Source organism: Hyaena hyaena, unplaced genomic scaffold (assembly GCF_003009895.1).
Source record: "Hyaena hyaena isolate Hyena2069 unplaced genomic scaffold, ASM300989v1 scaffold_128, whole genome shotgun sequence".
Classification (NCBI taxonomy): domain Eukaryota; kingdom Metazoa; phylum Chordata; class Mammalia; order Carnivora; family Hyaenidae; genus Hyaena; species Hyaena hyaena.
The window spans coordinates 3144834-3157740 of NW_024080760.1; the positions used below are offsets into that span (position 1 = coordinate 3144834).

The window sequence follows — 12907 nt, forward strand, 5'->3', positions numbered from 1 at the left end:
CACTCTGCCTTGTGCCAGAATCAGAACAAAGTTCCTGAACTTTGATGGGGGTGTAAATAACTTCCTGAGAGAAAGTCTCAAATTAAAAGTAAAGTGTGATTTTATGACTTGCAATAATGCCTTCTGATATCTAAGCAATGTGTTACTGAGGGATGCAATCCACGGAAGAGTTGATATTAAAAATCTTTAAATTATTAAGAATTACAGTGGTGGTGATAGGGGGCGAGGTGGACAGGAGTGCATCAAAATTAGCCCACGTGATTTAGCATTGGCTTGGCCTAGAAGTTTCTTTTGGGAATCTGAAGAACTCGTATCCATTTATTCATTTCCAAATATTTAGTTAAGCGCCTACTCTGTGTGAGGCACAGCAGTAAACAGGTGAATAGTTTCCTTTCTTTAATAGAGCTTACGTTTAGGTGTATTTTAACTCTGAATCATGAATCCAAGAGCACCATACATCGAATGTAGCAGTGTACCGAAGTAGCCATGATTCTTCACAAACCGCAGCAAAAACCATTTCAAGTTTTCTATTCTTGGAAGCTGGGTCCTCTTAGTTCTGGGCAGATGGGATGTAAAGACGATGCCCACAGAATATATACATAGACTGTGTTTGGGCTCAGCAGTTTAGGACTGGAACTCCAAATTACACTTGCAGAACCCAACTCACCCGACCTAAGACGCACATAGCGGTACAGGAGAAAAACTACTCCCGTTAGAGCCCTGGGAAGGCACAGCTCCCCGAGCCTGCCGCAAAAGGCCATGGACTACAATTCCCAGAGGCCCTTGCGACTGCCCCTCCCATCTACACAGTTTCGAAGTACGGGAAAGATGGAGGGGTGTCGGGCGCACTCCTGTTGCGTCATTAGCGTGCGACTCCTCAGATACAAAACAGGTCTGGGCTGAAAAAGTATGGCAGCTGCTGAGGCGGCGGTGGTATCGTCGTCTTCGGAAACAGACACAGCCCAGGTCCCTGAAACTGCAGGAACAGCCGCAGCCACGGCCGCCACCTCATCAGCGACGGCTGCAGCCGCGGCGGTTGTGGCCGCCGCCAGGACCGGATCCGAAGCCACGGTCTCCAAGGCCGCCTTGGCTACTAAGCTGCTGTCCCTGAGCGGCGTGTTCGCCGTGCACAAGCCCAAAGGGCCCACTTCAGCCGAGCTGCTGAATCGGCTGAAGGAGAAGCTGCTAGCAGGTACCGCAGCCCGGGTGGGGACCAGGCTGGAAGCCGCAGAGAGCCAATGGGCTTGTTTTGCGCGTTTGTGCCTCCGTAAATAAAAGGAGGGGAAAGGGTAGGATGACCACTGGATTAGCTCTGGACAGAAATCTGGGGCATCTCGAACTTGGACTTGCCCTGACATGAACTCGTCTAGCCTAGTTGGCAGTTGTCGTTCTCAAGGGAAGAACAAGAAACGAAACACAAAAACCCTACACTTACACAAATAAACCTCTTCCCTTGGGAAGGCCGACCAATAATTCTGTAATCTGATCGCCCAGGAGCCTTTGCTTTGATTCACGTGGATAAGCTGCTCCTGAAGGAAGAACTGGCTCTCTTCTCCCAAAGTTGCATTCTTAAAAATGGTTTGGAAATGCAGATATTACTTAATTAACCAAGACTTTAATGCAGTGGTTTTCACATAGTGGGCATAAGAATTATTTAGAGCCCCTTGTACAAATGCAGGTTCCTGAAACCCAGTGGTTGTGATTTTGAGGTTCAGGGGTATTTTCAGGAAACCGTTTTTAAAAGGTTGTGCTAGGTGATTCTGGTGTAGGTAGGCTGTGGATCACATTTTGAGGAACACACTAACTGAAGAGCATTCTTTTTGTTTCTTCACGTGCGCTGAGGGAGTCTTAAAAAAGCCTGAAAGATCTCAGTTCATCAGCCCAGTAGATTATTTCAGACAGTGGCATCCAGGAACCTTAGATTTATTGGATACCTACCTTTTAAGCCAGATCTATGCTAGCCTCTAGAGAAGTGAAGGTGAAAGATACTGTCTTTTCCTTTAACCGAGCTCAAAGCATAGACATTTCTGCAGCCTTTGGTGGTAAAACTATTTAGCCAATTCAAGGCTGCCCTGAACTTGACCCTGTTAAAAAAACAGTACTACAGGAACTTTCTTCTTAACATTGTTTAGAGTCCCTTGGCAAACTTTATTTTACGTTTTTTAAATGCAAAAGAAATCATTCTTATAGGAATTTGTTAATTAAAATGGACACAATGCAGATTCAAATGTTTAATGGCAATAGGTACATTCTGGCTACTTTCCTTGCACTTTGTTACCTGTAAGAATGGGTCATACAGGGAATGTCGAAGGAAGGAATTTCATTTGGCCTGATTTGTTAGCTCACCTTTGGCTCAGACAGATTTCTGATAGGATCGAAGCCATATCCTGGCCTTCTGGTTAATCTGCCTTCAAGGGCACTGAAGTTTCTTGTTGAAACTTGGTTAAAACATTGTTTCAAGGCCACTGGTAGGCTGTCCTCCAGAAGCTGCTCACTCAGATGCAGATATTCTCATTACTCCATTTCTATATTGCCTTGGTTGGCCTATTCTATATGTATGTTAGCTAGACCAGACTTTCCCAAAAGCCGTTGTAACTGGCTGTCAGAATTACCTGGGAAGATTCTAAAAGATACAGATTCCAAGGCACCACATTCTGATGCTAGCCAGGTTTGACACCCACTCATGTAGAGCACCGTTAATGGAAATAGCCTCTACTAACATTTCTGGCCTTTTCCTATATTGATTCATAATCCTTGCTCTTCTTTGTCTATCTGAATCCTTTTAAGGCCCATTACATTAGAAAAGACCTTAACAAACATTCTTCCATAAATGTTACCAGTAGGGTGAGTGAAATTCCAATACAGTAGAGGTGGTGTGTCATTGAACTTGAAAGAGGCACATTTGGAACCAAAGGGAAGAAGCATATTTGTGGGCCTTCATATTCGAAGGAGTGTCAAGTTGAAAAATACAAAGAGTTCTCCAGAAGTCTTCTATAAACTTGCAGATGAGAAATCCATAGTGCATTACAAGCGAAAGGTGAAGGGTTCGAAGCGTGGGCCTATGCTTATGGGTTTGTGTTACAGCAGTACCCTTCCAAGCATGGTGATGTAATCAGAGGGTGGCATTAGGACTGTGTTCCAGACAGACGGTGTTCTGTCAGGCCAAGCAGCCCAGCATGTCTTTTGGCCTTCTAATCTGGCTCCTCCATTATTGCTCAGCTTTCCTTCTTTTCCTTTTTCTGTCCCCACTTTGCATTTTCTTTGGCTCTCTTATTTGTCTTCTCGGTGTCTGTGGTTATAAGGGAAGTTTGATGGGCTTGGGAGATGGAGATCAATATAGCTGTTCTGCTCTTGCCCTGTCTCATTTGAACTTCAGTAGCCAATATTATGTCAATACATTGATATATATAACACTAATAATGCTAGTAATAATAATTTATTGTTAGAGTGTCTTGTGGTTTCCAAAGCACGGTCAGATAACATTATTTCCGTTTATACTGGGAGGACGCGATGGGCTGGGTTGCCATTTTCTTTCTTTAAATCTAAATGCTTCAGAGGTTGAGAGGCAACCTGTTAGTCACTTCCCACATAACCTTTTGTTGAGATTAGCTTCGTGAAGGAATATTGAGGATTTTGCTTTGGAGCGAAGGGCAGTGAAGATCCTTTGGGAACTTAATATTCTTAAGTAGTAGCCTTGTGAGAGGTACTCCCAACATTAGGTAACTGGGGGCACCAGAAAAGAATACCAGGAAATGAAAAGAATTAGAAATGAAATTGCGGACTTGTAAAACTAGCTGCCTATGTAAAAACAAACTTCTTTTCATCATTCTCTAACAGCTCACTATCATTAGGAATTTACTAGGTTTTTCAGGGTTAGCTTGGATGTTTGCTCACGTTAAAAAAATTTTTTTCCCTTCAAAAATGAATTCTAGGGGTGCCTGGGTGCCTCAGTTGGTTGAGTGTCTGACTTCGGCTCAGGTCATGATCTCGCGGTTCGTGGTTTCGAGCCCCGTGTCGGGCTCTGTGCTGACAGCTCAGAGCCTGGAGCCTGCTTCAGATTCTGTGTCTCCTTTTCTCTCTGACACTCCCCTGCTCACGCTGTCTCCCTCTCTCTCAGAAATAAATTAAAAAATTAAAAATGGAAAAAAATGAATTCTAGGTTCTACACAACTATTTCTTTATAATTGTAATTAGGGAGTGTCTGTACATTTTTGAGTCTGTTCTTTGCTAGTAATATTATCATCTTAATCTGTTAAGTTTGTACAGTACTTTTGTTTTGAGTATTCCATCTATCCTCCCCCCCCTTATTTATAGAGATCCTACTTGATTTGTCTTGCTGATTGCCATTTCTCATCCCAATTACTTTCATAGAAGCTGGAATGCCTTCTCCAGAATGGACCAAAAGGAAAAAGCAGACTTTGAAAATTGGACATGGAGGGACCCTAGACAGTGCTGCCCGAGGAGTTCTGGGTAAGAGATATGAATGGAAATTTGATGTAACTATCACTTATTGTAGAAAGATATTGGAGCGCCTGGGTGGCTCAGTTGGTTAAGCGTCCAACTCTTGATTTTGCCTCAGGTCATGATCTCAAGGTTCCTGAGGGCTCTGTGCTGACAGCTTGGGGCCTGCTTGTGATTCTTTCTCTCCCTCTCTCTCTGCCCCTCCCCTACTTGTGCACAAGTGCGCTTTCTCTCTCTCTTTCTCGCTCTCAAAATCTACTTTAAAAAAAAAAAGAAAAGAAAGATTGATTGAGAACAGATAAGATTGACTAAAGCCCTGCCATTTTCAGTCTGCTTTGGGGTATGTTAGATCTACTGGATTTATAATACCTAAATATAATTATATAAATTATATAATTTCTGAGGAAGCCCTGAACTGGTACAAACTAGTAGAAACTATTAGAAATAGCCACTTTCGTGTGTGGATGGGACTTTGAGAAAAGGTTTGTATGTGTGAAGAAGGGCTAACAGAGCAGGTCTGAAATCGCTGTGTTTAGAAAGCCCTGCTCACAAGGCTTGCCCTTGGCAGGCACCTGGGAACTTGGATTTTGAGAGTGTCCCCTCCCCTCTCTATCTGTCAAGGGTGTTTTTGCTGTGCCTCAGCTGTTGGTGTGAACAGTGTGGTTGATGCTGAACACCTGCTTTCCTTTTCGGGCTGGAATTTCGTCCTTCCACCCAAGCAGATGTGCCTGAGTGACCATCCCTCCCATCCTCTCCAATACGAACTTCAGGTCCTGAGTTTCCGGTAGGTTTCCCGGAGTGGGAACATTGCACACCTTACTGCTGTTTCTATTTTGGAGGTAGGAGTGTGCTCAAGTGTCTCCCCACTCATAGGTGGAAGAGAGAATAAGGAAACCAATGGGTGAATTTCTCTGGTGTCCTTTTCCCATTTGATGCTGCCGTGTAACATGACTATGTTACATTGTAAGTCTTAGCCGCTTCTGAATCTTCCAGCCTGGGGGTGGTGATGGGGATTCCTGACAAGTATTTGGCTCTTTTTTCTGCCTATATCACATTTAATCTCAGAGATCAGCTCTTTTGGGAAAGTGGGCTTTCTGGTTCCTGAGAGGAAGTCACACTTTCTTTTGGAGGGGTACAGTGAGCACTTTACTGTTTGTAGAGGCAGATAGGTAGAATTGATTGACAGGAGAAAAATAATCCATCCCTATTTATTTATTTATTACGCATCTGGTAGAGGTTCTAACGTTTACCTTTAGGGACTGTTGAAGTATGTATCTGCATAGTGTATGCTGTACAAACTTTTTGTATAACTGTATCCATAGTCACAAAAATATAGAAGTTGGGATTCCTGTCCCTACATCCTAGAAAAAAACTTCAATAGGACAATACTTACTTTTTACATGGTCTCGTGTTTTCTATTTTATTTTGTTTCATTTTTTAAAAATGTTGGTAACCCACTACATGGACTTCATGATATGCTAATTGGTAATCCACTACATTGATTTCATGATGCACTAATGAGTTGTGGCTCGTGGTTTATAAAATACTGTGCTACAGTGTCCACTCCATTTTATTAAAGCTAAAAAATTAGATACAAACAACAGACTCAATCTAAGCTCTCCAAAGGAAATGAATGCTTATTTAGAAGAAAAGGATAAAATTGGTGAAGAAAATTCTATTTTTCTTTGCTTTTTTTAAAAAAATTTTGTAATGTTTATTTAATTTTGAGAGAGAGAGGAGAGACCCAGCAGGAAAAGGGAGATACAGAATCTGAAAGCAGGCTCCAGGCTCTGTGCTGACTCTGAGCTGTCAGCACAGTGCCCAATGCGGAGCTTGAACCCACAAACTGCGAGATCATGACCTGAGCCAAGGTCGGCCGCTTAACCAACAGCCACACAGGTGCCCTGAAAATTCTATTTTTCAAGAAAGTTAGAAACAATATAGGAGCTTGCAGTTTCTAAACTTAAGAGTTTTTATTTCATTTGTGTTGGCAAAAATATCTTTACTAAGGCTTAAATAGATTTAAAAAACATTCGGAAATCCATTTTCCTGAAATAGAGAACTTGAATAGGCAAATTCTGACCAAGTTATTGTTTCTTGCCATAACTAATGATAAATTATTGAACAATTTACTTTGTGTGACGTCTTCAGTTTAGGGCATCATGAATTATGTACTTTAATCCTATTGTATCCTTTAAAGTAGATGTTATTATTCATCATTTTACAGAAGAAGAATTGAAGACCCAGAGAGATCGTGCATTGTTGTAGCTTTTGGCAGAGTCAGGATTTCGACTCAGATATGCTCAGTTCCAAAGCTTTTGCCCTATCCTGGCATGGCAGATAGCTGGCCCTCCTGGCTGCCTCCCAGGCTCATCGCAGGATTACCAACAGTCACCACATTCTTATCGATTGGTCCTACCACTGGCTTCTCAGTTCTTATCAGTTCAGCTCTCCATAAGTTGAAGTTTATTTGCTGTAACCATTCTGTTCCACTGTTTTCCAAGGCACAACACCAAAATATAAGAAGAGCCAGGATAGGGTCTGCTGTGTATTTATGAATGGACCGATTGTATTAGTTTCTGGTGGTTTTTACTCATTGGTATGCAGAGGATGGGAACATTCAGGGCAGTGAATAAATAAGTTTATCTTTTACCCCAAGCTAAGAGATCTTGTTGAAATTTCCATTTTAGTATTATGAATGGCAGGCATTTGGCTAAGATTTGTGTGAGTGGAAGTAGTTGCATTGGAATTAATTTCCTGTTTGGACACTGAATTTATATTTGATCATCCAGGGACTTTTAAGATGATATAATATGTGCATATGTCAAATGTATTAATTGTTCTTCTAATGCCTGTAGTTCTCAATGAGGAATAAAGTTCAAAAAATGTAGGTATTTAGTCACAGAATAAAGGATATTCATTGTCTAAATTAGTAGTTCTGGAGACTATTAGAAGTTGATTTTGGTTATATGGTGAAATAAACACTGGGTTCTAATCATCATGTGTCCGTGGTCTAGCTGCTTTATTTACTAAGTATATCTACCCTGGGAAAACCTATAATCTCTCTGAATCTCCATTTGTTTATCTCTTGAAAGGGGTAATATCTACCATACCTCTAAAATATTTATAGCATACAGATATAGCCCTACTTGGTAAAGTGCTTTATAAAAGGTTTTTTAAACAAAACCGAACCTGTGTGAAAAAATATACTTTTACTTTCAACATATAGGCTGTTTTTTGCTATTTTTTTTTCCTTTGTAATATTAATGGTACAGATTTAAGACTTTAGCTGACAATTTAAGATATAACCTGAAATTTAGATTTATAATTCGGTTACCCTATATTACATATAGTATATATGATCTATAATTCTATAAAGAAGGCTTGCAAGATTCTCAAAATCCTAAATATGTCCACGTCAAAATCTCCAGAATCTAGGCGTATGTTCGGATCTATCACAAGGGGGCATTACAATTGCAGATAGAATTAATGTTGCTAATGAGCTGACTTTAAGACAAAGGGATTATCTTGGAATATCCGGGTGGACCCAGTGTAATCACAGAGGTCTTTTGGGCCTTAGTTTTCTTGGATGAAGAATGGGAAGGTTCAGCTGGATAACCTTAAGATGCCTTCTTGTTTCAAAATCTACCCTTCTGGATCACTGAACTAGCAGAGAAATCAGCGTTTCAACCAGGGTGAAGTCACACATGTCAGCCCACTCTAAGACACCTGCACTCTGGTTGATAAAGCCACTGTGCTCATCCTTGTATCTGAGAATGTGTGCAGTCCGTTCCTTTTTTAGAACCTCTCTCTTCTCTGTATGTTCAGATTCTAAACATCCTTTAAGGCAACTCAAACTCTGTTTGAAATGCTTGAAAGAAGCATTATCTGGTAGGTGTTCAGAGTATTCCCTTCCTTGACCTCCTACAGCAATTATTCTGTGTTCATTTTGTCTCTTAATCATATATTATCATATTGCTCTTATCATTAATTCATGAACCATTTTTTTTGAGCACTTGCAATTTCTCTCATTTGTATGAGATTTTCCCCATAAGGTTATAAACTCTTTCAAAGTCAGGAAATGTTCTGTTTCATTGAAAGTGTTGTTCTTGGGACTGTGTGTGTGGTAGCTGCTCCAAAAATATTGACTGGGGAGTCTTAAATGGAACAAAATTGCATTGGATCTTGTTTTTGTTGTTGTTAATGTTTATTAATTTTTGAGAGAGAGAATGAGCAGGGGAGGGGTGGGGAGAGGGGACAGAGGATTAGAAGCAGGCTCTGTGCTGACCAGAAAGCCCGATGTAGGGCTCGAACTCAAGAGGCCTAAGATCATGACCTGAATCGAAGTTGAAGGCTCAACCGACTGAGCCACCCCAGCACCCCAGATCTTTGTTATTATTATACAAAGTTTGTGCCTGGGCGGCAGCAGCTGTCATTTAAAGAGCAGTGTGCTCAACAGAGGATACTAAAGGCACAACGTTTTTTTTATCTTAGTCTTTGTGCTAGTATGACTCTACCCTAGAAGCTTAGATGATTTTATGTAGGGGTTGAGACTTGAGCTAGGTTTTGAAGGATGAATTTTGAATAAAAAGTGTTGGTACCATAGGCATGGGGACCCTGTTGAGTATTGTTGGGGGCTTCGTAGTGTGCAGTACAGGTTATCGGAAGTGGTTATGAAATGGTATGAATTGGAAGAGAAAGGGCTAGAATGTAGAACAATCAGACTGGTTGTGGTTTAGGCTAATTCAGGCTCATGACAGTGGGAAGAAAGTCTGGATGAGTCAAGTGGCAGAAGGATGAAAAGGAAGGGGGTCTACAGTTAGACAGTCTGATCTGAATTTTAACTCCACTATATACTAGTTGTGAGATTCTGTGCAAGGTTCTTAGAGTTTCACTGTCTCATCTATAAAATAGGGATAATTGTATTATTTTTTAGGGTTGTTATAAGGATTAAATGAGCTAATGAATGGGAAACATTGAGATTGGAATTTGATACGTGGTAAACTCACTGTAAATGTCCATAATAATTCAGCTTGCCGATCATTTCTCCTTGTTTTTTTTCTTGTAATTCTGAATTGTGATGTTTATATTGTGTTCTTTTACAAAATCGTATCCATTGATGAGAAATGCTTCAATTATTACAAAAATCTGTTTGCTCTCAAGTGCAGAAATGATTGTTAACCATCATTCTCACCTGGTGGAATGTGTTGTCATAAGGATAAATAGAATTTGATATAGAAGAGATAGGTAGGCATTGTGGTACTTAATAGATGGTCTGTGTGAATATACGTTCTTCAAGCTCTCATTTTACCCTGGATTCTTCTTTATGTTGATCTGTTATGTTTCTGTTTTCTTGATTGTATACTACTGGACACTAATCATCTCTAAATGGTTCATTAGCTGTGATGATGGCTTTTGCTTTGCTTGATAATGAACTCTGTCAAAGGCTTTATATTGTGGTTAAATTGTGCCATGTATCTTTCACTGATGCCCATATAAAATTCCAGTGAATCTTTGGAGATTCTTCTAAAACTTCATGATCTAACTGTCTAGGTTGAGTCTTCCATCACGTTTAACACTTGGAGAAGAAAAACATGTGTCACCCATCTTCTCTTTAGAATTTCTAAGTTGCATGACAAATTAAACTGATTAGAGTAAGAGGAGCCCTCTAATTATGCTGAATAGATGTTCTTTCCAACTTTTTATTATATGTTCCAGGAAATTGTGACCAAAATATATAGATATTTTAAAAACCTAGTTTTCAGAATAGCATGTCGTAATATTTCTTTCTTTGATTTACAGTGGTTGGAATCGGAAGGGGAACAAAAATGTTGACCAGTATGTTGTCAGGATCCAAGGTAAGAATGCTGGAAAACTTTTGCTTTTCTTTTCTCTTGAATGTTTTTCTTAATGACTTATGTTTTGGATTTTGATCAATTAAAAAATACTATGTGCATTCCTGAACATTAATTACCTGTCATGATATCTGAGATTTGAAATGCTGAAACTATAAATCGGAAATTCTTTTTTTCTTTTAATGTTTGTTTATATTTTGAGAGAGAGACAGAATGTGAGTGGAAGTGGGGGTGGGGCAGAGAGAGAGAGAGGGAGACCCAGAATCCAAAGCAGGCTCCAGGCTCTGAGCTGTCAGCACAGAGCCTTATGTGGGGCTTGAACTCACAAACCATGAGATCATGACCTGAACTGAAGTCGGACACCTAACCAACTGAGCCACCCAGGCACCCCTATAAATTGGAAATTCTTAATTGAAAAGAAGATTGATTTATAGAAGCAAAAATTCTGCAATACCTATAATTTTAAAAAATTATACTGTCTTTTTATATAAATCTGTTTCTTCGATGTAAGAGAACTTACAGATCATGACATCTATTGGCAGGTTTTCTTTAACTTTGGAATTTTTATAGACACAATACCATTTTGTAACCCATGCACTTTTCAACAAAAGACTTGCCTTGTTTAATGGTTACAAGAAGGTTTACTAAAGAAAAGTGAGGCTTCTTTAGGATGATAAGTACAATCATTCACCAAGAGAGAGAAAGGGTTATTCAGAGGGGTAGGAAACTCTGTAAATCTGTGTGTTGCTTCAGGCATTCAACCAGAGGGTAGAAGTCTGCATGTCAAAGGGGTTCACCTCTCTGGGCCTCTCAGTTTTTCCTTAGGAAAAATGCTTTGATCCCCTCCAGTGTCTCTTCCAGCTCTCCAGGAGACAATAATACCTGTGTTCTAGTCAGCAGTGAGGTGCTCTAATACTGATTGGGGCTGAGGGCCAGTGAAAATGCCTATGGAGGGAAGATTAATAAGCCACTAGGTAGAGATGTATTTCAGCAAGTTCCTAGACTAACTTTTTATTTAATAGTTGATAAAGTGAATTTGTCAAAATTGTTTCTTAAAATATATATAATGGGCAAAGACCATTTAAAAAAAAAACTTCCAGTTTGTTGCAGACTGCTTGATGACTTTTGTAAAATATAGTTTAAATGTGATGGCAGTGTCAGGTTGCTAAGTACGCTTCTCAACAGCCGCGTTTTCTGAGTTTCTCTCGTAGACTAACTTTTTATTTAATAGTTGATAAAGTGAATTTGTCAAAATTGTTTCTTAAAATATATATAATGGGCAAAGACCATTTAAAAGAAAACTTTCCAGTTTGTTGCAGACTACTTGATGACTTTTGTAAAATATAGTTTAAATGTTATGGCAGTGTCAGGTTGCTAAGTACGCTTCTCAACAGCCGCGTTTTCTGAGTTTATCTCGTAGACACTGGCCCATGGAACACACTTTGAGTGGCAGTGGCCTAAGTAAGCTTTTCTTAAAATAAAAAGCCCTAGAGAACACACTGTCTTTGATATCCCTTTTTTAGTTATCAACTGGAATAGAAATATGTATCTTTCAGTTGGAAAGGATCTTAATACCTTAGGTAAATGGAAACATTTCAGTGTGGCTTGCTGCATTAACCTTTAAAATGTTGGTGTTGAAAAATCACAGACTACAGAAATTGTGTTGGAATGGCAGAGTTTGACTGTTTTGGTAAATATGTACATTGTGCTTAAATACTTACACATGGAGTCTAGAAATGTTTCTGATACAGGGTTTTGCCGTTTGCTTAATGTTTGTTTCTTAAATTCAACATATAGACAGTGGTTACTTTGATACTGGATTATGGAAGATATTTATTTTCTTTTTTCACATTACTTAGTATTTTACAAAATCTTTACAATGAACAGATCACTTTTATGATAATAACAAAAAAGCTATGTTCACATTAAGGATTTGTTCTTTTTCAAATATTCATTATTGGGGCATCTGGGTGGTCCAGTTGGTTAAGTGTCCAGCTTTGGCTGAGGTCATGATCTCAAGGTTCGTGTGTTCAAGCCCCGCATCGGGCTCTGTGCCGACAGCTAGTTCAGAGCTTGGATTCAGATTCTGTATCTCCCTCTCTCTCTGACCCCTCCCCGACTCATGCTGTCTCTCTCTCAGAAATAAATAAAACATAAAAATTAAAAAAAATTATTATTCACTTCTCCCCTCCTCCCGAAACTACAAATACGCTATTGAAATGTTTTACATATAAATTTCAGGAATATTTCTAGAAATATGACCAGAAATGTAAATATATTATTGGCTCTGGTTTTGGCTTTATTTATCACAAACCATTTTGGTATTCAGCTTAGGAAAGCAGAATGTTATACAGTGAAATCACTGATCCTTGAATTACTGTATCCTAAATAGAAAACCCCAGGTGCATCTTATTATGGAAACCTAGCTCTTGGGTGCTTCACATTTCAAAAATAAGCATTATTATTTTGTTAGCTATTTGTTTTCTTATACTTTTCATTTTAGATATGTGTCTGTTAAAAAATAAGTCATTTGAATTTAACTATGTGGAATATTAACATTTTTATCAAAAGTAGTTAAAAATTGTTAATAA

General features: G+C 39.3%; 1 protein-coding gene across 1 annotated transcript in view; it reads left to right on the plus strand.

The window, feature by feature from the left end:
- Window positions 1-884: 884 nt before the first annotated feature.
- The window catches only part of TRUB1 (TruB pseudouridine synthase family member 1), a 37311-nt gene continuing 25288 nt past the window's right edge, over window positions 885-12907 (plus strand). Inside the window, exons 1-3 of the mRNA XM_039237659.1 lie at window positions 885-1192; window positions 4372-4470; window positions 10264-10319. Coding sequence (XP_039093590.1) covers window positions 910-1192; window positions 4372-4470; window positions 10264-10319 — 438 coding nt within the window. The 5' untranslated portion in view covers window positions 885-909. The remainder of the gene's footprint in view (window positions 1193-4371; window positions 4471-10263; window positions 10320-12907) is intronic.